The sequence below is a fragment of the Symphalangus syndactylus genome, chromosome 14 (genome assembly GCF_028878055.3).
Source record: "Symphalangus syndactylus isolate Jambi chromosome 14, NHGRI_mSymSyn1-v2.1_pri, whole genome shotgun sequence".
Lineage (NCBI taxonomy): Eukaryota > Metazoa > Chordata > Mammalia > Primates > Hylobatidae > Symphalangus > Symphalangus syndactylus.
In genome coordinates, this window is record NC_072436.2 from 9,041,415 (window position 1) to 9,063,863 (window position 22,449).

The following is a 22,449-nucleotide window of genomic DNA, read 5'->3' on the forward strand; positions in this document are numbered from 1 at the left end:
GCACCCCTGCCCCAGACACGAGGGTTGGCATTTTCTTTTGCACGTGAAGCAAAGGCCTGCTTGAAGGAGGGTGTGGAAGCCTGGGTGTGATGAAGACAAGGAGCGGTGGCTCGCCCCTCTCGTACCTGGACCTTGGGTGGGAGGCCTGGGGCCTTCAGTCCTTAATTCAGGAGGGTAGCCAGTTGCTGGAACTAAGAGTGAACTTCAGCTGTTGTTGCCATAGCTGGAGGGAAGAGGGGAAAGGAGGGGCTGCAGGGGAGCAGAGGCCTCACCCTTGCTCTGCCGGCATCAGGCTGCCGGTGCTGGACGGGGCCCTGGCAACCGTAGCAGGAGTGGTGATGTCCGATGATGGTAACAAGGGCTTCCTGGGGACCCTGAGCTGTCTTAAGGGCTCTTTACCTGGAGTAAGTATCCCCTTTAATCCTCCCAACAACACTGTGAAATTGATTCTGTTGTTATGCCCATTTCACCGATGAGGAACCCACAGCCCAGAGATGTTAAATAACCTGCCCAAGCCTCCCTCTGTGTATGGCAGAGGGAGGGTCCAAATCTGAAAGTCTGGCTCCAGTGTCCCCATCCCTAACCACTGTCATTTACCTCTTCGGCCAGCCCTCTGATTGCTAAACGTGAGCCCAGAGAAGTGCAGTGACTTGGCCAGCTCCACACGGCAGGTTGGTGGCAGAGCTGAGCAGCGTCTCCCATGCCCTGATTCTGTGGCCTCTCGAGGTGGCTCACCCCTAAACACATCCCACATGGGGGCTCTGTTTCCTCCTCTCCTCTGAACCTGCCAGCCTGTGCTCAGGCAGGGAGAAGTAGAGCAACCGTGCCGGGCGGATCATTGTGCCCCAGTGCCGTCTGCCCTACACCTGATTGGCAGCAGAGTGGCCCCTCCTTGGGGTGGTCTGGAGGTGCCAGTGGCCACTCATCAGCACAGCCCAGTCTCACACATGTCACTCCCAAAGGATGTTGACACAGAATGAAGCAGCTAGGGGAGGCGGAAGCTTTGGCACGAGGGTGGCGTTCCTGGTAATCCGTAGTGCTGTCATCTGTGGCTGCCTTTGGCTGGCATCTCACCTCCTCCTGGCTGTCCTGCAGCCACCTGAGGGAGGTCAGCGTTTCGCCTTCATCCCGGGACTGTGTGAACGCAGCAGCACAAGCTTGCACCGCACTGTGGGATCTGGAGGCCTTTGCTCCTGAGCCCTGCCTCTGTGTAATCCCTAAAGGACGGACCTCTTAGGGGCTTCCGTTCCTCTATCTGGAAAAACCTTACACCGTTTAGGGCTTGACGCAGGGCTAGAGCATGGAGATGTTGCTGGAGGACCGAGGGAGAACTGAGTGCGTGTTCTCTTGGCCTCAGCCTCGTGTGCGTGTTTATGCGTGAGTACTTTGCTGTCCACACTGGCTTCCACGGCTGGGTGGGAGTTGAGTTCAGCTCGGCGGCTGCCTTTCCACCCTGCGGGCCTGGTGGGGAGTGTGAGAATGCCTGCTGGAAGCCGATGTGCACGAAAGAGTTAATGGTGGATCCTGTTTCCTCGGCCCCCTCTCCAGCTTTCCCAGGGAAAGGGCAGGAACAGAGAGGCCTTATCTTCAGAGGAAGGGGTGGGCGGGGACACAGCGCTCTTCTGCACAGGCCCCTCTGAGCCACCCTGCATGTTTCATTCCACCGACTTCTGCAGCCCAGCTGTTCAGAACGGATCCAGAAGGTGGAGAGAGGGTTTCCAATAAGCAGAGGATGGAGTGAATGTGAGATTCATTACTGGGATTTGGCAAAGCAAAGAGCCTCACTTTCTCCCTGCAGATGGGACGGGGGCGGGGCTGGAGCCAGTGGGGTGGGGGTACCAGCAAGAGCTCCTTCCCATCCTCCCACTTCCTTTGCCATGGGCCCCTCCTCCACGCAGAACCTCAGCCTGGAATGATCACGTGTCCAGCTTTCCTCGCCCCCCTCCTGCCCCTCTGGAGGGAGTGGCCTGGCCCTTGGCCCCTGCCACCTACACCTCCTGTTTCACTGCACTAGCCTCGTGGTAGGGGCTGCCTCGGAGGTGGGGAAAAGCCGCTTCCGGGCAGCCAGCCTCCATCCTGGCAGTGACTAAAAGTCCTTGGGGGTTCCTGCAGGGTGAGCTGACCATTCTGGCCCTGGTAAGGACACCCAGGAGAGGGCCGGGGTCCCTCTATTTGGGGCACAGCATAAAGGACAACCCTAAGTGTTTCTTAGGCAGGAGGGTGCCGAAGCATTGGGAAGCTGGGATTTAGAAGCATTGTTTGGGGTGGTGAGTGGAAGATGCAGGACACAGATTCACGCGATTGTGCAGATCACCTGGCCTCATTACCTCGGTTTACAGAGGAGGAAACTAGAGGCCGAGAGAGGTGAAGTGAGTTCCCTAGGGTCACACAACCTAGCCAGGCCCAGGGTGCAGATCTCCTGCTCTGCCTCCCCGTGCCCATTCGGTTGGCATCAGCATCCCTGCCTTGACACCCCTGTGTGGCAGCTGCTATGATTCTGTGACTCCTCCTCACCCCACCCCAGTGGGGCCCTGCAAGGGAAAGAAGAACGCCCTGTGCAGAAGTGGTTGGAAAGCAAGAAGCCTGGAGAGAAGTGAGGCCTCTGCGGTTTGGCCTGAATCCGGGACTCATGGCCTGGTTCCCAGGGATGGAGCACTGACCCCTCCCTTCTACGCCCCCACCCCATGCCCCCAGAAGCTCCCTGTGGGGAAGCCGGAATGGACCTGGGCTCAGAGATTGTAAATTCATCTTGCTGGGTGTGTGGCTGCCTTTATGTAACCAACTCTCTCACGGAGAAGCCAGGGGACGGCTCTCGGTACTCTCGAGGGTCCCTCAGTGAGGTGGGAGGACCTCGGGAGGTCAGGAGGCTGCTCAAGACCTTCTGCCCCTCAGGGACCAGGTGAGGGCTTGTTGACCGCTCTGACCTCCTGATGCTTCTGGTGGGGAGACCACAGAGGGGCCTGCTGTCACCATCACCAGTGGCCCTGGCCTGCCCAGTCATCCTTCTGGGGTGGCCAAACTCCATGCTGCAAAAGCCCAAGTGAACCCCAGTAGTGGCCTGGGAGAATCATCTGTCAAGAACCAAGGATGGAGTTTCTGGGGAGGACTTTCTGCTGCCCCCCAACCCCTTTCGGGTGCATTCTCCTGTAGCCCCACTCCCTGTAGGAAAATCAGGTGCCTCCAGAAGCTTCTGCCTGGCCCTAGGCCAGAGGCGACAGTGGGGGCCCTTTGCTTGCGCTGGTGACTGTGGCTGGTTGTTGGTGCCTGGCCCTGCCCTGCACTGTGCACCCATAGAAGGCGGCATCATCCAGCCCTCTCCGGTGGCTGTGCATGGGTGAGTAGCCCATGACACATCTGCTTCCAGCATCGTGTGGGCCAGGGCTTTCAGAGGGGCTGGGGGCTTGGATGGCCCTGCAGGGGATGCTCCTGGCCTTGTGACCGAAAGGAGCTGAAGGTTTGGAGAAGCTGTAGGGCCGAGGTCGGTTCTTACAGATTTGGCGATGAGGGAACAGATGCTTACGGAGCTGCTCCAGGCGCTGCACACACTGCCTCATTCTGCGCTGACAGCCAAGAGGCTGGCTCCCCCCACCATTTTACAGGTAATGTGCTCCCCCAGTTCCTTAGTGGTGGAGCCAGGATTCGAACACATGCAGGCGGCCTCCTGGGACCGTAGTCCTACCCTTCATCTCCCTCCAGGACCTATGTCTTGGGGTTGACAGGATAATGACTCCCAGAGTTGTGCACATTCTAATCCCCAGCACCTGGGACTATGTTAGGTGACATGGCAAGGCCAGCTAAGGTTGCTAATCAGCTGGTCTTAAAATAGGGAGATGATCCTGGATAATCCACATGGGCCTGCTGTCATCACAAGAGTTTTTAAAAGCACAATAGACCATCTGAGTGGTGCAGCGGGAGAGGCTTGGAAGGAGGAAGGAGGCCACAAGCCAAGAAATGCGGACGGGCAGAAAAGGCAGGAAAACACAGTCTCCCCTGCAGCCTTGGGAGGGTGCGCAGCCCTGTGGACACCTTCCCTATAGCCTAGTGAGGTGGAGGGTGGGACAGATCTGTGTTGTTTGACATCACAAGTGTGTGGTCATTTGCTACAGCAGTGATGGGAATTGAATGCCATTAGGCAGCAGTGCTCCTATCCCGGTAGAATTAGGAGAAATTCCCCTGTGGATCTCAAGCTCTGGAAGATTCTGGGCTCCTCTGGACTGCTCCAGCTCTGCAATCATAGGAAAGGTCTCCCATGTCTGTTTGGGAGAAGAAAACCCTGTAGCAAAACCATTTCCCCTTTTGACAAATGCAGGCGAGGGTGTGGGCTGGACACATGTTTTGTTTTTGTGGATTTTTTTTTTTTTTTTAACACTTCGAATTCTGTAGCTGAAGGAGACTTTAGGGGTTTGTCTGCCTGATTTGCAAGTGAGGAAATGGAGGCCCAGGGAAGTTAAGTGACTGGCCCAGGGTCATGCAGAGTCGTGCTGGAATAGTAAGCCAGATAGACCAGCTCCTGCTCCAAAGCGCTTTCCTCCCTGGTTGGGGAGGAGGGTTGGAGGGAGTGGACCTCGAGCAACAGCAGCATTGGCAGGGGTTGGAAGAGTAGCTACTGCACCCAGGTGCTGGAGCCTCTGGCCGCTTCCTGCAGGAACCAGGTGACCCACCATGGCACAGGCCTCTCCCTGTCTATCTGCAGCCCTGGGGGCCCCAGGGACCCGAGGACACTCTGGCCTGAGGGCTGGGGCCTGAGAGAAGAGGTGGAAGTAGCCCTAGTCTGGCCTGCCCCCCTGGCGTCCTGCAGGCATCTCCGGCAGCCCAGGGCTCCTAGAGACCTTGGCCGGTGGGTGTCCCCACCTTGCCCCAGCCACACCCTGTGGCCAGCAGCTTGCAGGACTTGGGCTTTTGCCTGTGGCCCTGAAACAGTCATTTTCTGAGCTGAGTGGGGATCAGGTGAGCAGATCGCCACACCTTAACTGCTGTGGTCTTTCTGTCCTGGAGGCTGGTGGGCAGCCTGGATGGTGCTTCATGGCACTTTATGACTGTCCCCGTCACCAGGCTCGTGAGTTGCCCCCCTCCTCTTGGGCATCCTGAACGGCTTCCCTGAGAGCCCCGCTCCGGGCCTTCGCCTCTGCCGGCCCCCACTGCCTGGGGCGCCTCCTTCCCCTGGAAGCTGGGCCTCTTTGGGGACTCATTAAGAAGGGCCTTGCCGAGTGCTGCCTGATTGCCCCATCTGGTCCCCATTTGTTCCACTTACCACCCTATTTTAACTTTTATGTCTCCTCCTTGGGTCTAAGATCTGAGTAGGCAGGGCCTGTGAGGCACCCCAGGTCCCCTGATGCTGCCAGCACCCAGGGGACTCTTAGTACATATGCAGGGAGGGAAGGAATGAAGGAAGAGATGACTTGGGAAGTCCTCCAGTTCCCATTTGTAACTGGCACATTGCGACAAAACACTGATGGCATTTTACCTTTTTCGTATACCTTTTTTTTAAATTTATTTTTGTTTGAGATGAAGTCTCGCTCCGTCACCTAGGCTGCAGTGCAGTAGCACGATCTTGGCTCATTGCAACCTCCACCTCTCGGGTTCAAGCGATTCTCTTGCCTCAGCCTCCTAAGTAGCTGGGATTATAGGCACCCGCCACCACACCCGGCGAATTTTTGTATTTTGAGTAGAGACGGGGTTTCACCAAGTTGGCCAGGCTGGTCTCGAACTCCCGACTTCAGGTGATCCGCCTGCCTTTGCTTCCCAAAGTGTTTAGATTACAGGCGTGAGCCACTGCACCTGGCCTTCATATACCTATAAAAGAGAATTTGCCCAGAAAATCTTTCAGATGCACCTTTAGGGTTTTAAGGCACAGGATACATGAAGCTCGTCAGTGAGCAGCTGCTGCTTATTCCTTTTTCTCTTCCAACTCAGAGCAGCCTGCGTCCCAAGTGGACAGCTGCTCCCTTCCTCTCTGCTCCCTGCTGCCCACGCTTCTGCAGAAGCAGGGAGAAGAGACAGGAAGGCAACACGTGATCATCCGCTGGGCGCCCGCACAGTGCCGTCTGCACAGGTGCCATCTCCTTTACTTGCCACTCTCCTCGCTGAGCCCTTTCCCTTTTATGCAGATGAGAGAGCATTGCCTCCCAGAGGTTAAGAAATGGGCCCAGAGTCACTCAGCTGATCAGGGTGCAGCCAGATTTGAACCACATCCTGCTGATCTCCACGCCTGCAGGCCCGATGAGAGGGACAGCTGGGTGGTAGAGGCCTTGAGACCCTGGATGGCTTCCAAACAGGGCCTGTAGCTCCTGGACAGGGAGAGTCTGGCACAAAGGGTTTGTGGAGTGAGCTGGGGGAGAAGGTGACTTAGGGTCCCTGTCTCTGAACAAACAGATGGAGGGGCTATTCCAGCACCTTCTCAGCCTCTGGTGTCCTGGGTTCCTGGTTCTGGGAGGAGAGAATGGAGCTGAGCTCCATTCTGGGCTGGGCTGGTTTGGGCCCAATTCAAACAAGCTTCTTAGTTTGCCATGAGTGACACTTTTGCCTGCCCCAGTGTCTCCGCCAAAAACATGAAGGGTTTCAGACTCCCCCACCCCGGCCTGCTTCCCTCCCGGACTTGGAGTGGGTCTGGGGCTGACAACAGTCTCATGCCAGATAGCCTGAGCAGCCACCAACACCATCAGGTGTGACACACAGGCCCCTGCCCCGGAGGGAAAAACAAGGCCCCCTCTGGGGGATTTTCTGCCAGGTCGTGAAAGTAGACCTGGAGTCAGCCAGCGCCCCCAATGCTTAGACACTTCGTGTGGTTTTCAAAGTGCTTTTATGTTACTAGATCATATGATCTTCCCCAAAACCCCATAAGGGAGGGCAGGAGGTTTGAGCAACAGCCTGTCAAGCACCCATACAGCAGGTGGTTTCATTGCCCTCCATTTACAGGCAAGTAAACTGAGCTTCAGGGTGGCTACCGCTTGTATCCCGAGCCACCCAGCCATTTAGCCACAGAAAAGGTCGTGACTTTTTATACCCCAGTGAAGCTGAAGATTTTTCTTTCCGTTTTTAAAAATGTTTACTCCCCAGGGCAGTGAACACCTGGTGCCTCTGTGTAGCCCAAGAGGTGAACGTTTGCCACTTTCGTTTCTTTCCTCCCACCAGACCTGACCCTCCTTTTGCGACGGGAACATCCTGCAGGCAGGCTGTCCTGCTTTCATAGACTTTGAGAAACGGGGTCCAAATTGCCGGCTGTGGGTGGGAAAGGCGACACTGCAGTGAAGAGGCGGAGTATGTTTGTAGCTGGGAAGAAATACATTTCCTCTACCCTCTTAGGTTCAGTGTTTGGGGGCCTGCGAATTAAACTCACTGAAGATAAATGAACGAGAGAAAAGACAGATTTAATCACATACGTATGGGATTTCACTGAAAAATGTGACTCAGAAGAGCAGGTAGAAGGTGGGGCCCGTGGCTGGTCCAAAGGTAGTGAGTTATCTCCGTCGATTGTCCACAGTCAGTTACAGATTAGACCCCTTGTTCCACTCTGTCCTCTCTTCCCACTACTGCACTTGAATAGTCTTTGTTGTTTTTTGTTTTGTTTTGTTTTGTTTTTTTGAGTCAGAGTCTTGCACTGTTGCCTGGTCTGGAGTGCAATGGCGTGATCTCTGCTCACTGCAACCTCCGCTTCCCGGGTTCAAGCGATTCCCCTGTCTCAGCCTCCCGAGTAGCTAGGATTACAGGCACCCACCACCACGCCTGGCTAATTTTTTGTATTTTTAGTAGAGACAGGGTTTCACTATGTTGGCCAGGCTGGTCTCAAACTCCTGACCTCGTGATCTGCCTACCTCGGCCTCCCAAAGTGGTGGGATTACAGGCATGAGCCACTGCACCCAGCCAACTAGTCTTAAAAAAAAAAAAAAAAAAAAAAAAAAAAAAAAAGAACTTTGGGCCCGTATACTATCTTAATAGGGGAAAAGGAAGGGGCGAAAGCACATATTATGGGCCGGGTGCGGTGGCTCACGCCTGTAATCCCAGCACTTTGGGAGGCCAAGGTAGGTGGATCACCTGAGGTCAGGAGTTCAAGACCAGCCTGGCCAACATGGTAAAACCCCGTCTCTACTAAAAATACAAAAATTAGCTGGGCGTGGTGGCACACACCTGTAATCCCAGCTACTTGGGAGGCTGAGGCAGGAGAATTGCTTGAACCCATGAGACGGAGGTTGCAGTGAGCCGAGATTGCACCATTGCATTCCAGCCTGGGCAACAGAGTGAGACTGTGTCTCAAAAAAATTTTTTTTAAAAAAGAAAAAGCACATATTATGGCAAAACAAATGAGTTTTTGGAAAGATAAATAGGCCCTTAGGAGCTGAGATGGGAGATGTGAAGTCTTGTGACAATGTCTGCTTAGGTGTGGTGTGGAAACTACTCACATCTTCCAGGGAAGAGTCAGTTGCTCCCAGGGAGCAGATTTGGGCCCGTATACCATCTTCATAGGGGAAAAGGAAGGGGCAAAAGCACATATGATGGGCTGGGCATGATGTGCCCAGTGCAGGAGGCAGACGTGGTTTACGGTTGCTGTTGAAACCAGTGCAGGGCCCGATTGCTTTGTATTGGGTGTTGAGGATCCTGGTTTTCTATCAGCCATGAGTTTGCAGCTCTGAGACACACTTGATGTTGGCTCAAGGGGAAACGAGGTTGGAGGGGCAGGGTGGTTGGATTGGACGTGGGCCTGGGGCCATTGCTCATCTACAAAGTGGTCATCACACAGGAATGACAGAGCTGGCTGCAGACCACAACCAATGCTATTATTTAAAAGTAAGGTCACACTTTTAATAATAAATCACACTTTAAGTTATTATCAATTTATAAGACACACTGTTGGTATAATGATAGCTTTTCAAGAAGGATATAAAAAGGCATGTTGGGCCGGGTGCGGTGACTCACACCTATAATCCCAGCACTTTGAGAGGCTGAGGTCGGCGGATCACTTCAAGCCAGGAGTTTGAGACCAGCCTGGCCAACATGGTGAAACCCTGTCTCTGCCAAAAATACAAAAAAAAAATTAGCTTGGCGTGGCAGCGCATGCTTGTAATCCCAGCTATGGGGGAGGCTGTGGCAGAAGAATCACTTAAAACCCGGGAGGTGGAGGTTGCAGTGAGCCGAGATTGCGCCACTACACTCCAGCCTGGGCAACAGAGCCAGACTCCATCTCAAAAAAAAGAAAAAAAGTAAAAAGGCATGTTGAAGGTACCTGCTTGTGGAAAGTTGCAACTTGACAGGAGGTAGGGCCAGCACTTCTTAGAAAGGAGAAGATGGGCCCTCCTGCTACAGAGACCCACAAACATAGATTGAGGCCTGCAGCCTAGGAGACTCAAAAGAGGCAAAGATGAGTAAGAGTCAAGGTCTCCAAGTCAGGGTCTGACTCTGGGGGGTGGGGGTCACATATGATGGAAAATGTCAGGAGGGCTTCCTGGAGGTGGTGACATTTACCAGAGGGGATTTTAGGTGGGGTTTGCGAGACAGTAGGACCTGGCTGAAGAGTGTAGGCTCCTTAGACAGGAGTGGGAATTCAGGCTTGAAAATGAGTTGGCCAGATTGCAGGGGTCCTCGAATGCAAGGGAAGAATTTCAACTTTAACAGAGGAGCCTGGGAAGCTGTTTGGGAAAAGGAGTGATAAAGTGGGAGGGGTCCTCCAGCAGAGCCCTGCATGGGCAGGAGGGAGCGAGATGGGAGGTGGGTGTTGGTGAGGGATGATCCCAGTGGTCCAGGGGAGCAGTCATAGGGTGGAAACTAACCTTGTGGGGTCTGGGCAGGAAGGGACTGATTTGAGACACCAGGAAGAAACAGCCAGTAGGACTTTGGTGAGAGGGCTGGGGGTCGGGGATGGGGGTGCGGGGAGTGGGAGCTTGAGTCTCCGAAAACAGGCATGTTCCAAGGGGGAGACCTGAGGCAAGATGTGGAGAGGCAGCTGAGCTGAGAAGCTGGAACGGAGGTGTGGTCACCCCAGGAGACTAAGGGGGCGAGGGGACCCCTGGGAGCTATCCAGACCCCAGCACTAGGGAATACGGAGGGGAGAAGGAGGGGAGGAGAACCGGCTGGGCTGCTGCGTGTCAGGCACTGCCCTCGAGGTCAGATGGGGGTGGGGCTGGATACTGGCCATGAGGATTTTTTCAAGAGCTCCGTTAATAGTGAGATGGGCCGGGCGCGGTGGCTCACGCTTGTAATCCCAGCACTTTGGGAGGCCGAGGCGGGCGGATCACGAGGTCAGGAGATCGAGACCACGGTGAAACCCTGTCTCTACTAAAAAACACAAAAAAATTAGCCGGGTGTGGTGGCGGACACCAGATGGCTCGGGCTAAGAAGTGAGTGGGCGGTGGGAAGCTAGAAGCTGCGGTGTAGACCCACTTTGAGAGGTTGGGCTGTTCAGATAGGGAGAAAGTTCACAGTTTGAGGAGGTAGGTAGGTCAAAGGAAGAGGGTTTGCTTGTTTTTGAGATTGGGGCATCCTGAACGTTCTCCCAGGCCAAGTGAGAAGAAACCAGAAGAGGAACACGTCACCCAAATGTGCTGAAACAGCCCAGCAGCTGCGCTGCCTCACAGAGAAAATGTGCAGAGGCCCCTCTGTCCCACCACTCCTGCCTGGGGATGGCCTTGGGCTACTCAGCGTTTCCCCACCCTGCCCACCCAAGGGTGGCAGGAGCTGTGGGTGCTCCCAGCCCCTTCTCAAGCTCGATCAGTGGGTAGAAATGCGGGCTGCCTCGGGGCGTCACAGCTGCAAATGCATACCAGCCTTCAGAACCATATTCCTGCTCCCCAGCCCTTTCCTCTGCACCCCCATGCAGAAGCGCGGCCACCGGCTCACAGAGGAGAGGGAGGGATGTTGCTCTTGGCATTTGAGGGGAAGCATCTGCTACATCCCACTGGGATGTTGCCCAGGATGGATTGGAAAAGAGTTGGCAGGAAGGCTGAGCTCTGTGCTCACAACCTGGCTTGGTGGTGGCCGAGGAGCTTGGCAGGAGCAGAGTGCAGGACCTGGGAACCAGGGGTTGGTGCGTGTGTGTGTGTGTGTGTGTCTGTGTGTGTGTGTGTGCTGGGGAGGTAGGGAGGAAGCTGTGAAACCACATCCCCTCTTCTCTGCTGCTGTGTTGCTGCATGTTTCAGCAGCACGTGGGTGTCTGCACTTCCTAGCAGGTGTCAGCCTCCAAGACTGTTCTGGGCTCTTCTCCCAGTTGGCTGAGTTGGAGGTGGGAGTCCCAACTGTCCCCTGTGGCTTCCAGAGTGGGACCTTGCTGTGGGATAGGCTGGCCAATGCTGCTCTCTCCCCTGTGACCCTTCTGTTGGGTGGGTCATGAGGAAGGACTGTGGGTGTTGCTCACAGACAGGTGGACGTGTGGCAGGGACACCTTGGGGCCTTCTTTCTGATGCCCCTTGAAGGGGGCACTTTCTCAGCTTTGAGATGAGTCTCTGTGGATGTGGGAAGCTCACTAGCTGAAGAGCAGCAGCCTTGGAAAATCCAACACAGAACCCCGAGTGGGGGCGGGAAGGGGTCCTGTCCCGCTCACTGGCTGCCTGGCAGAGTTCTGCACAAGGAAGCGCCTGTGTTGCTGTAGGCGGAGGAATGGACTGAGGGCTACATTCGCTTCCTGTTGCCACTGTAACTGCTTATCACAAACTCAGTGGCTTAAAGCAACAGAGACTTCTTCCTTTACAGTGCTAAGGGTCAGAAGCCGGAGATCAGTCTCACTGGACTAAAGTCAAGGTGTTGGCAGAATCCATTCCTGCCTCTTCCAGCTTTGGGTGGGAGGCTCTGCTGGAGTTCCTTGGCTTGTGGCTGCATCCCTCCAGCCTCTGCCTCCGTCCTCATACAGCCTCCTCCTCCTCTGCAGTCAGATCTCCCTCTGAGCCAGTTTGTTTTCTTGCTCTATATCTTAAAATCAAAAGGGCCCTGAGAGGCCCTCCCTCTTTTTTTTTTTTTTGAGACGGAGTCTTGCTCTGTCACCCAGGCTGGAGTGCAGTGGCACGATCTTGGCTCACTGCAGCCTCCCCCTCCCGGTTTCAAGCGATTCTCATGCCTCAGCTTCCCAGGTAGCTGGGGTTACAGGCATGTGCCACTACACCTGGCTAATTTTTGTATTTTTAGTAGAGACAGAGTTTTGCCTTGTTGGCCAGGCTGGTCTTGAACTCCTGACCTCAGGTGATCTGCCTGCCTCAGCCTCCCAAAGTGCTGGGATTGCAGCCATGAGCCATCACACCCGGCCGCCTGCCTCCCTCTTAAAGGACGCTTGTGATTTGGGGCCCACCTGGGTAATCTCTTCACCTCAACATCTTCAGTTACATCTACAGAGTCCCTGTTGCCACGTGAGGTAACACAGTTTGGGGAGGGAGAGTTACTCAGCCTACCCTAGGGGCCTGTGGTGTATCTCAGAGCCCTTTTGATTTTAAGATATAGAGCAAGAAAACAAACTGGCTCAAGGGGAAAAAAGGACACGTTGAATTCTGTTGTTTTAAATGTATATTTTTTTATTGTGCTAAAATGCACAGAACATAAAATTTGCCATTAGTAACATTGAGTACATTCACAGTGTTGTGCAACCATCACCACTGTCTAGTGCCAGAACTTTTTCATCACCCCAAAGGGAAACCCCATATCCATGAAGGACTCACTCCCCATCCGCCCTCTCCAGCCCTTGGCAGCCACCAGAATGCTTTCTGTCTCCATAAATTCGTTTTTAATAAATGCAATTCCGTGTGACTTTAAAATAAATAAACATGAGCACGATGAGTTGCTTATTGGAAGGATATCCATGTGGGGAGGCCGGCATGTGGAATACCTAGGCCTCTGGAAGGGCAGGAGTTGAAGGGGCGTGGATGTGCCGTCCTCTCCTCCCCTCGCTCCTTCCTTGGGGTCACTGCCTGACTATTCCTCTTTGCAAATGGCCCCAAATAATGTCTCAGCCCCCACATCTGCATCGCCTTCTAGCTTCAGGACCCTCCACCAAAAAACATTCCAAGCTTCAGACTTACTCCTGGGAAAATTCCAATGGCCTCACTCTCCCTTTTGAGCCAGCCCCAGATGCCATGGCCTGTGGCAGGCTGCCTTTGAGTCAGGGGTGCGTCCCAGCCTGAGCACCTGTGAGCTAGGGAAGCAGGACAGGCACACCCAGGGAAGGGGAAGAGTCGTCGGCAGTCACAGTAATTGATATCTTTGGAATCGTCTAAGAGATACTTAGCATGTGCCTAAAACATTCATTTCTTTTTTTGTTTTTTGAGACGAAGTCTCGCTCTGTTGCCCAGGCTGGAGTGCAGTGGCATGATCTCAGCTCACCGCAACCTCCTCCTCCCGGGTTCAAGTGATTCTCCTGCCTCAACCTCCTGAGTGGCTGGGACTACAGGCGCACACCACCACGCCTGGCTAATTTTTGTATTTTTAGTAGTGACGGGGTGTCACCATGTTGGTCAGGCTGGTCTTGAACTCCTGACCTCAGGCAATCTGCTCGCCTTGGCCTCCCAAAGTGCTGGGATGACAGGTGTGAGCCAACACACCTGGCCACATTGATTTCTTAGGAGAAGCTCTGCATTTTCTGACAGCAAAATGTCCCCAGGCAGGTGACACTGATGGTGGGATCTGTGGCCTCACCAGTGTCTCATGGGAGATGCCGCTGTGTGTTTCACCAAGGTGTGTCCTATTGTCCTCTAAATGTGGCTTGTAGACATGGTGCCGAGAATGATCTGGGAGGCTCAAATCATAATATGGTCCAAATCAACAGCTCTCTGATGACCTGGTATTATCGTAGGATCAAATTGAGACTATCTGAGGATGGGTGAGGTGGCTCATGCCCGTAATCTCAGCACTTCAGGAGTCCGAGGCGGGCGGATCAATTGAGGTCAGCAGTTTGAGACCAGCCTGGCCAACATGGTGAAACCCCATCTCTACTAAAAATACAAAAAGTAGCCGGACATGGTGGTGTGCACCTGTAGTCCCAGCTACTTGGGAGGCTGAGGCAGGAGAATTGCTTGAACTCAGGAGACGGAGGTTGCAGTGAGCCAAGATCACGCCATTGCACTCCAGCCTGGGCGACAGAGCAAGACTCTGTTCCCCCGCAACCAAAAAAAAAAAAATCGAGACTCTCCGAGCTGCACTGTCCAGCATGATAGCCGCTGGCTGCACGGGGCCATTGAACACTTGAAATGTGGTGACTCCAAATGGAGAGGTGCCGTGTGCATTCTGGGTTTCAGAGTCCTAGCAAGGGGGAAAGAAAAGAATGTCAAATATCTGTCATTTTTACATTGATTACATGTTGAGTTGATAATATTTTGGGCTCTGTTAAGTGAATGATATTAAAATTAATATCACCTGTTCTTACGTTTTTTTTTAATGATTTCTTTTTTCTTTTCTTTTCTTTTTTTTTTTTTTTTTTTAAATACGCGGTCTCACACTGTTGCCCAGGCTGGAGTGCAGTGGCACGATCTCGGCTCACTGCAACCTTCGCCTCCCGGGTTCGAGCGATTCTTCTGCCTCAGCCTCCCAAGTAGCTGGGATTATAGGTGGCTGCTACCACGCCTGGCTAATTTTTGTATTTTTAGTAGAGACACGGTTTTGCCATGTTGGCCAGGCTGGTTTTGAACTCCTGACCTCAGGTGGTCTGCCCGCCTCAGCCTCCCAAAGTGCTGGCATTACAGGCATGAGCCACCGTGCCTGGCTTGTTCTTACATTTTTTATTGTAGCTGCTGGAAAATGTAAAATGGTGTCTGTGGCCCATGTGCCGTTTCTGCTGGAGGGTTGGACCGAGGGGCAGCCGAGAAGGCTTTGGGGCTACTTTACCTGAATGCTGAGTGTGTCCCGAGCGGTAGAGAACTTTGAGAAGTGCTGACAGACAGAGGCTTTGTGTGGGGGATGCAGCCCCAGGCCAGAGATGCCCTCTCTGTGCTCTGGAGTCCCTGATTTGGTGACAGCAAGAGGAACCACTGCAAGAGGAGCGGTCACCTCAGCAAAGCACCCCAGCTGCTGGCCTCCCAGCTCAGGAATCCAGAGGCAGAGGAGGGGAGGAGGCTGGGCTTGGAGGAGAGCAGGGTCATGGGCTCTGGGAAAAGCCTGGGGGGCCAGAAAGCTGGGGGACAGATTGAGGCCAGAGGCAGAGAAGGAGGTTCGGAGAGGAGGGCCAAGGAAGAAAGGTTCTGCCCACAGGGAGGGAGGAGGCCAACAGGGCAGGGGCGTGGTGGAAGCTGCATCCTCGAGGCTTTCTGTTGACCCCGACACCTGGCCAGAAAGGAGTTCCTTCTGGCATCCTTTGTCAGTGGTTTCTGGAGCTGCCCTTTAGGGGCAAGTGACGAGGGTGCCCTGGGCTGGGCTGCAGGCAGTGGAAAAGACAGGCTCTTCTCACTCCCAGTGCTGGGGAAATCAGCTTCTTGGAGGAAGGGGGAGCTGTGTTTTCTGAGTGACCGCACTTCCTGGCCTAGACGTGTGTGTCTTGCTGTAATTTTGGCGATTGGTGTTGGTGGTGCCCATTTTATGGATGGGGAAGGTCAGATTCCACAGATACTGAGTGACAGGCCCAGGGCCTTCGATTTCAGTGTTTGACTCAGAATCCACGTCTCTGATCTGCCACCAGCCTCCCTCCCATTCAGATGGGAACAGGGACTCCGGGCATGCAGTTGTCTCCCAGACACTCCTCCAGCTCTGGCCTGGCGCCCGGAGACCAGTGGCAGCAGCTCCCCACGGCCATTCACTGTGAGGGTGGGGAGGGCCGTGGGACCAGGAGGCCTTAGGGGGAAAGTTGGCCATGAGGAGTGGGAAGCGGCGGGTCAGACGCCAGTGACTGCTGGCTGGGGAGCCGCCGGACGTGGCTGGCCTGTGTGGCCAGTGTGGCAGGTGCCCCGGGGCTTCAGTCACCCCCAGCCACGTGTGGGGGTGTGGGATGGGAAAGGTGAGAGTGTGTGGGGCCCAGTCAACACTCAACACGAGGTCCCGTAGAGGCTACCTGAGGGCGTAGCTTCCAGAATTCAGCCCCTGGCCCTCAGAAGGTGTCACCAAAGTCTTCTTTCCACTTGAGTGAATCCCTCCCAGCCCCCAGCAAGCCCTCGGAACCAGCTCACTCCCAGGCGCTCTCTCCTAGTGTGGGAGTGGCCACGCCCCTGCTGGGAGTGACTCACTTGGGTTCAGAGGTCGTGGCACTGAGATGGGTCTGGCAGATCCCAGCGTCCAGGCCCAGCCCCTATAGTGTCAGCTCCCTCCTCTGGGGACCCCCTTGCTTGTGCCCCTCTGGGTCCCAACACATCCCAGGCCTGCAGGGAGGGGGCGAGGAAGAGACTGACTCATTGGCCAGGTCCCCCAGGGGCTGGAGAGGCTGGAGAGGCAGGAGCTGGATCGGATCTGAATCCAGAGGCCCTCGGAAGAGCTCAGGGTGAGCTGCGCCCCCATCCCCTGCCCCTCCTCTCCTGCTCCTCCCTTCCATGGTCCCAGCCAACAAGCACCTGGGGTAGAGGGGACAAACGTAGGTGGCTGTGTTCCAGCCCTGGCTGCAGGTCTGAATGGCTTTCGGGGGTGGCTGGCCATGCTCCCTGAGAGCCCAGCTGTGGCGATGTCTGAGCAGGTAGGTGGGGGAGCACCTAGGAAGCAGGGGCATCAGGCAGAGCACAAGGAGAGAGGGTGTCCAGCTCAGTCTCAGGACCTGGCTGAGAGGAGGGGGCTCCTCACGGGCACCGCCTCTGGTAAGCACAGGGACGAGGGCTAAGCCGGCGTGGCCGGAGGTCCCTGGGGCCTCTTCCCCTCTCTTCTTCCTAGCAGTTCCCCCTTGCTCTTCCCAGGGACCCTGTCACTTTCCTTTAGTGGATGGCAGCTCCTTGGCGTCCCTCCCGTGCCTTCAGGTTGCTTCTGCACCGGGCCTGCTGCCGGGCGCCCCTATCTCTGCCTGCCTCCTCCTCCTGCTCCCCTCGCCCTGCCCCCCTTGGAGCAATTCCCCACCGAGCCTCCCTTCCCAGGCAGTCGAGGTCCCTCCCTACCTCTGCCCTGCGCTCTGGGAGGCTCCTTGTTCCGCGGCCACAAAGCCCCTTTGATCCTCTGCTCGGCTCTGAGCCATGTGACCCGGTGGGCGGGCCGCGGCTCTCCGCGCGTCCAGCGCAGCCCGACGTTCCGCTGCTGGGGTGAGTCCTGCTCCTTTGTTCTTCCCAGCCTTGCACCACTGGCTGGGGGGCTCTCAGGTGGCGCGGCCGTGAGGCGGACCCCGATGGCCATGGTGGCGGGGCCGGGAGCCACGCTGTCCCTGGGCCCCGGCCCGAGGCCGGCAGGACCGAGCGGGGTCCCCAGGAGAGGGGTGGCGGGGAGCTCGGTCTCCACGCGGGGACCAGATTTTCGGCCTCGAAATAGAAGAATAGGGCTTTGTGTGGTCACAGCTATCTCTTTGTAAATATTTGGCCAACTAAGCTGAGTGGCTAAGTTCTCCTCCTGTCGGGAGCTGTTTGGAACATGTTTCCTTTTCGCAAGGGGTTTCCCTGGCTTCCAGAAGGGCCAGGAAGAAATTCGAATTGGCCACCACTTTCTCTAAAATCACTCCGCTCAAGTTATCACCCCTTTGGGCTCCCGAAGACCGGCTGGCTGGAGGCTGGAGATAGTCTCAACGCTCGAAATGCAGTAACCGAAGCTCCCCGCAGCGCCGGCACTGGGATCCAGGGAGCTGCTGCTACAGCCCAGCTCTGGATTCCTGGATGTGTTGGAGATGTGCAGGGCGTTCCTGGGAGGAGCGGGGAGGGAGGGTGCTGCTGGCAGGGCTGGTCTGCGTGTGCTTTGCTTCTCTACAATGGCATGCTGCGTGTCCGCCACGCAGAGGCATGTCGGTGAGCGGAGACTGAGGGATCTCCCTAATGGACCTGCTTTCAGAGGGGCTTTTCATGCTGGGAGAACCTCAGAGACTAAATCATGCAGCCAACAGAGGGTGGTCCCCGGCCTCAAAGCAGGGAGGGGCGAGGAGCTTTGCAGGCAATGCCATTTGCTCCTGAAACGCCATCCCAGTGACTCTGCGGACTGACTCAGCCTCCAGCCTGCTGCACTTCATCCCTGGCCCCTCTCTCTTTGCTTTTTGACGTGAAATCTGCTGTGTTTTGGTCAGAGGTTTGGGGAACAGCTCTCTGCTCATCTAGGATAAGTTTGTAATTCCTTTCCCGGAGGAAAATGTGCCACCCGGAAGCAGGTTGAGCAGTGGTTTTCTGGCAGGTCTGTTCGGGGCTGTGGGGACAGCACCTGCTGGATCAGGACCGAGTTGGAATTTGGTTTGGATCCCACATGAGAAAACCCATTAGAAGAGGAGGAAGCAGAAAAAGGCCCCATTCCCTAGTAATGGTGTGGGTTTTCCTCCTCCATTCATTGCCACCTTGCCTTGAAACTTAATGGGGCCGCCTGTGTTTCCATGAATGTCATTCTCTTTGGCCAACTCCCCCGGCAGCCCCAGGAGCTCCTTTTCAGGAAAAGGAAGAAGGTGTTTGCTTAGAATCTAGCATACGAGTCCTCGTTGGAAAGGTGGGATTCTTGTTTCTCCTTCTTGGGTCTCTTTTAGGCTGAGACGTGGTCAAGGAAGGCCTGTGGTGTGGCTCGCCTTTTTTCATGCCTGTCCCTGGAGACCTGAGTTGCCTCTGACTCCCAGCTTGCCCCTCCTGTCCCCTGGTCATTTCTGTGTCGGGGTGTCTGAGACACTATTGCATCGGCCACTTTGTGTGTGTTCCCACCAGCCCCCGCCCCTGTAGGCTGTCATTGTGATGGTGATGGGGCCAATTCAGCTGCGGTGGGGAGGACCCACTGTGTGCGCCTGGGGGGTGGCGTGGGGCATTCTGGGATGAGAAGATGTGACTTCTGCCCTGAGAGCCCTGTTTTAATGGAAGGCGGGGGCACAGTTGCAGGCAGAAGCCATCAAGCACTGTGTGGTCAGACCAGCATTCCGTGTCAAAAACGGCCTTGTCGGCTGGGCGCAGTGGCTCATGCCTGAAATCCCAACACTTCAGGAGGCCAAGGCAGGCAGATCACCTGAGGTCAAGAGTTCGAGACCAGCCTTGCCAACATAGTGAAACTCTGTCTCTACTAAAAATACTGGCTGATCTGGGCATGGTGGCGTGTGCCTGTAATGGCAGCTACTCCAGAGGCTGAGGCAGGAGAATCACTTGAACCTGGGAGGCGGAAGTTGCAGTGAGCTGAGATTGTGCTACTGCACTCCAGCCTGGGCAACAAGAGTGAAACTCTATCTCAAAAAAAAAAAAAAAAAAAAAAAAAGCCTTATCTGGGCCTGGGATCTATCCTCCGAACACTGGGTCCACTGCGTTCCACAAGGACTTTCACCCCGGAAGCCCTAGACCCACTTGGGCAACCAGAGTCTCTGGGTTGACCACTCCCCAGCCCTGGCCAGCCTCCTGGGCCACCGTATTCTCCCAACTTCCTGTTGTGCCATGGCTGGTCCGAGCTGCTCTTATCAGACAATGAGAGGCACTTCCATGGGAGGGGACCACCCTGTCCTCAGGAGCCCCTTCTCCCTGCCCCCAGGCCTGGTGCAGTGTGTGGCTTTCCTGCTGGTGTCAAACGTCTCAAGGCCCCTTTAAGAAGCCTGTCACCACCACCAGCAGCTTCCGTTATCTGGTTCCTCTGTACATGTAAGCCTTTCCCATACACCCCGGATGTTTAGGGCTTCCGCCCTCTCTCCCTGGCCGAGGGTGTGGGAAGAGGGCTTTATTTCAATGCTTGAGAGTAGGGTCAATGGCCGGGGTAAGCTGTGGGGGCTCCTCCCCGCCGGCCCCTCTCTGCAGCCCTCACCTTAACACAGGGCATTGATACCACCTGGGCTTTGGGAAGACCTGGAGGCTGACGACCCTGGAGGCTGCCAGCTTCCCACAGCCACTCTTTGGGGAAGAGGTTTCCTGAGGGACTTGTGGCCCTTGGCTGGGACTCTAGTCCCAGAGTTCTGCCTTCCAGCGCCGAGCTTTGATTTGTTTATTGAGTGCCAGCCTGGTTCCCGGACAGGTAGCGACGTGTTCCTGGAGCTCAGCAGAGCCTTGGGAAGCTTTCCCAGGAGGGCTCCCGAGGGTGGTGGCCATGCCCAGTCCTCTGTATGTGTGAGTTTGTTTGATGAGGAATTGGCTGGGAAGGCGCAGGTCTAATTACAGGACCATGAGGGTCCCTCTCGCCCCCACCCAGGAAGCGGCGGAGATCCTGGCACACTCAGCACCCCGGCCTGTGCCTGCCCAGCTGGCGGTGGAATCATGGGAGCCTTGCTCCGGGGCCCGTAGAGCAGCAGTGGGAACCTTCCCCACCTCAGCCCCTCCCAGGGCTGGCTGTTCAAACTCGCCGCCGCTCAGCCTCTTCCTCCCCTCTTTCATCAACCCTGGGAATCGCACACTGCCCACCCGGCCCAGAGGGGGTACAGGAAGAGAGAGCTTAACACCCAGAGGTCTGGGCCTTCTGCAGGCGCCTGAGCTGCCGTGGCCTGATCTGGGTTCCCTGCTGGAAACATCACAGTAGAGTTAATGGTCTGCCTGCAGGAGTTTCTTCATCCCAGCTGACTCCAGGGCTGGTTTCGCGGGGAGGGGCTGGGCCTTGGTTTTGCTGGGGGTGGAGGGGTCCGTGCAAAGGGCCTGGAAAGTGGCAGAGGTGATGGCCCATCTGCCCTCCCCCTGGCCAGCCAGCCTAAATGCGATTGGCTTTCTTTTTTTTTTCCTCCCTTTTCCCTGTAAATAACACTAAGTGCGATTTGTCAATGCATTCATTTGGGTTCAGTAGTTGGACCATGGGCAGAAGCACTCCAGATTTGTCACTATCCCTAAGCTAGGGGTGGGGAGCACCCTCTGTGAGATCTTGGCTCCTGAGCACCCAAGGCTGCTCTTGGAACCCCAACTCTGGGTCGGTTTCAGGGGACTGACGTTGATGGAGTTGCTGACATTGACCCCCGGCCTCTGCATGGCCTTCAGGAAGGGGGCCCTTCACTCTCTGTCCCGTCGAGCCTAGCTGGCAGCACTCCCTTCTCAGGCCTGTGCCCCCGGCAGGGCCTGCCACCGCCGCCCTGCTCTGTGGGTGCCAGGCTCCAAGCACCAGGTGACTCGGTCATCTGAGCAGTCACTGAACAGTCATCCTTGCTGGTGTCCCCAGTGGAATGTGCATGGATGTCCTCCCTCCCCCAGATCCTTGTCTCTTATCTCTCAGCCTTTGTTCCAGGGGCCACCACAGGACCAGGAGATATGCGGACGTGGGTGGCACATCCACTGGGCAGATTCGGCCCTGAACCTGCACGCCCTCTCCAAGGGGGCCCCCAGCGGGCGGGGTTGATGGTGCCATCTCTCTCTCACTAGAACAGACAGGAGGACTGTGTCTTATCGATCCACGTCCTGAGTTCCCAGACGTCATAGGTGCTTGCTCAACGAGTGTTTGAATGAATGGTCAGCATTGTGTGACCGCAGATTTTCAACTTTTATCCAAATAGTTTGTGGTTTCTGTGAGGCTAGCCTGAGACAGTCACAAGAACCTCCATTCTCCCTGCACGCTCCACACAAGGTCTCCTTGGAGAGTTTTTCAGAAAAAGGGCCAAAGAGTAGCATTTCCTCGGGGATTTGAACACGCTGTCCCCCGGGGCAGGGGACTGCCCTGGAAGATTCCCGGCCCACTTCCCATGCATCTTGGGGCAGGATGGTTATGGTGTCTTTTGTGCCTTGTGTGCTGGGGCTGGAGGAAATGCTGCCCGTGGCCGGTGTCATCTGCCAGCCCTGAAGACTAATGATGGGCTGGACAGTGGCCCCATTGAGTGGGAGGGAGAATCGCTGCTGTCTGTAGCTGGGGGGCTGGGCGGGTGGGAGCTGAGGCCCGGCAGAACAGCGTAGACCTGGCACGAAGAGGCCTAGAGGAGGAGCAGGGGGTCTCAGCCACCCAGGGCACAGGGACACAGCATGAGGAGCAGGTGTGGTGTGCGTCCTCCTGCGGATTCTCCGCCTTTTGGCTTCGTTACCTGCACTAGGATTTGTGGTGAGAGGGCACAGAGCGGAGGAAGGTGCTGCGGCCAGGGCAGGCCACAGGCTCTGCTAATGGATTGCTGTTACCTGTCGCTTCCGCGGTTTTGCTGTCAGGATCCTCCAGCACCAGGTCCCCACCGCCAGGGATGGGCCCCACAGGCACTACTGGCTCCCCGAAGCCAGGGACAGACCCCACAGACAATACTGGGTCTCTGCAGCCAGGGATGGGCCCCCACGGCCAGTACCAGATCTCAGGGACCAGCACCGGGTACCCACAGCCAGGGACAGGCCCCCATGGCCAGTACCAGGTCTCAGGGACCAGCACTGGGTCACCCACAGCCAAGGACAGGTCCCTACGGCCAATACCAGATCTCAGTGACCAGCACCAGATGTCCACAGCCAGAGATGGGCCCCTATGGCCAGTACCAGGTCTCAGGGACCAGCGCTGGGACCCTGGATGACTGAAGGGGAGGGCACGGCTGACTAAAGCTGCAGGAGCCAGCCTGGCCATCCT

General features: G+C 55.9%; 2 protein-coding genes across 15 annotated transcripts in view; one reads left to right on the top strand and one right to left on the bottom strand.

Moving 5' to 3' along the window:
- Positions 1–22,449, top strand: part of SEPTIN9 (septin 9) — a 220,745-nt gene that overhangs the window by 154,179 nt on the left and 44,117 nt on the right. The window contains exon 1 of one of the 11 annotated variants that reach the window (XM_055242153.2): positions 16,232–16,366. The exons of 6 other annotated variants lie outside the window; for them this stretch is intronic. The gene's annotated coding sequence lies outside the window, so the exon portion shown is untranslated. 4 more of the 11 variants (XM_055242150.2, XM_063617151.1, XM_055242151.2 and 1 more) reach the window with 4 other exon arrangements.
- Positions 12,460–17,758, bottom strand: LOC134732402 (uncharacterized). Of its 4 annotated transcripts, none has more exons than XR_010115518.1 (3): positions 16,965–17,748; positions 14,788–16,571; positions 12,460–14,205 (listed from the first exon to the last, which is right to left on the bottom strand). XR_010115518.1 is itself a non-coding variant. In XM_063617193.1 (3 exons), the coding sequence occupies exons 1-3, from the start codon at positions 17,194–17,196 to the stop codon at positions 14,198–14,200; spliced, it is 375 nt and encodes a 124-aa protein (XP_063473263.1). In that variant the 5' UTR covers positions 17,197–17,758; the 3' UTR covers positions 12,460–14,197. The 4 variants fall into 4 exon arrangements, 2 of the variants coding, with proteins under 2 accessions (XP_063473263.1, XP_063473261.1); XM_063617193.1 differs by having other exon boundaries at positions 16,437–16,571; positions 16,965–17,758; XR_010115519.1 differs by lacking the exon at positions 14,788–16,571 and having other exon boundaries at positions 16,965–17,103.

Excerpts from the sequence above, each read along its gene's own strand:
- LOC134732402 (XM_063617191.1), bottom strand. The coding sequence starts at position 17,196 with ATGGCCATCGGGGTCCGCCTCACGGCCGCGCCACCTGAGAGCCCCCCA. Across the intron at positions 16,572-16,964 it reads TCCCAGAGCGCAGGGCAGAG|GTGCTCCCCCACCTACCTGC; the intron begins GTAGGGAGGGAC and ends CCTGCTTCCTAG.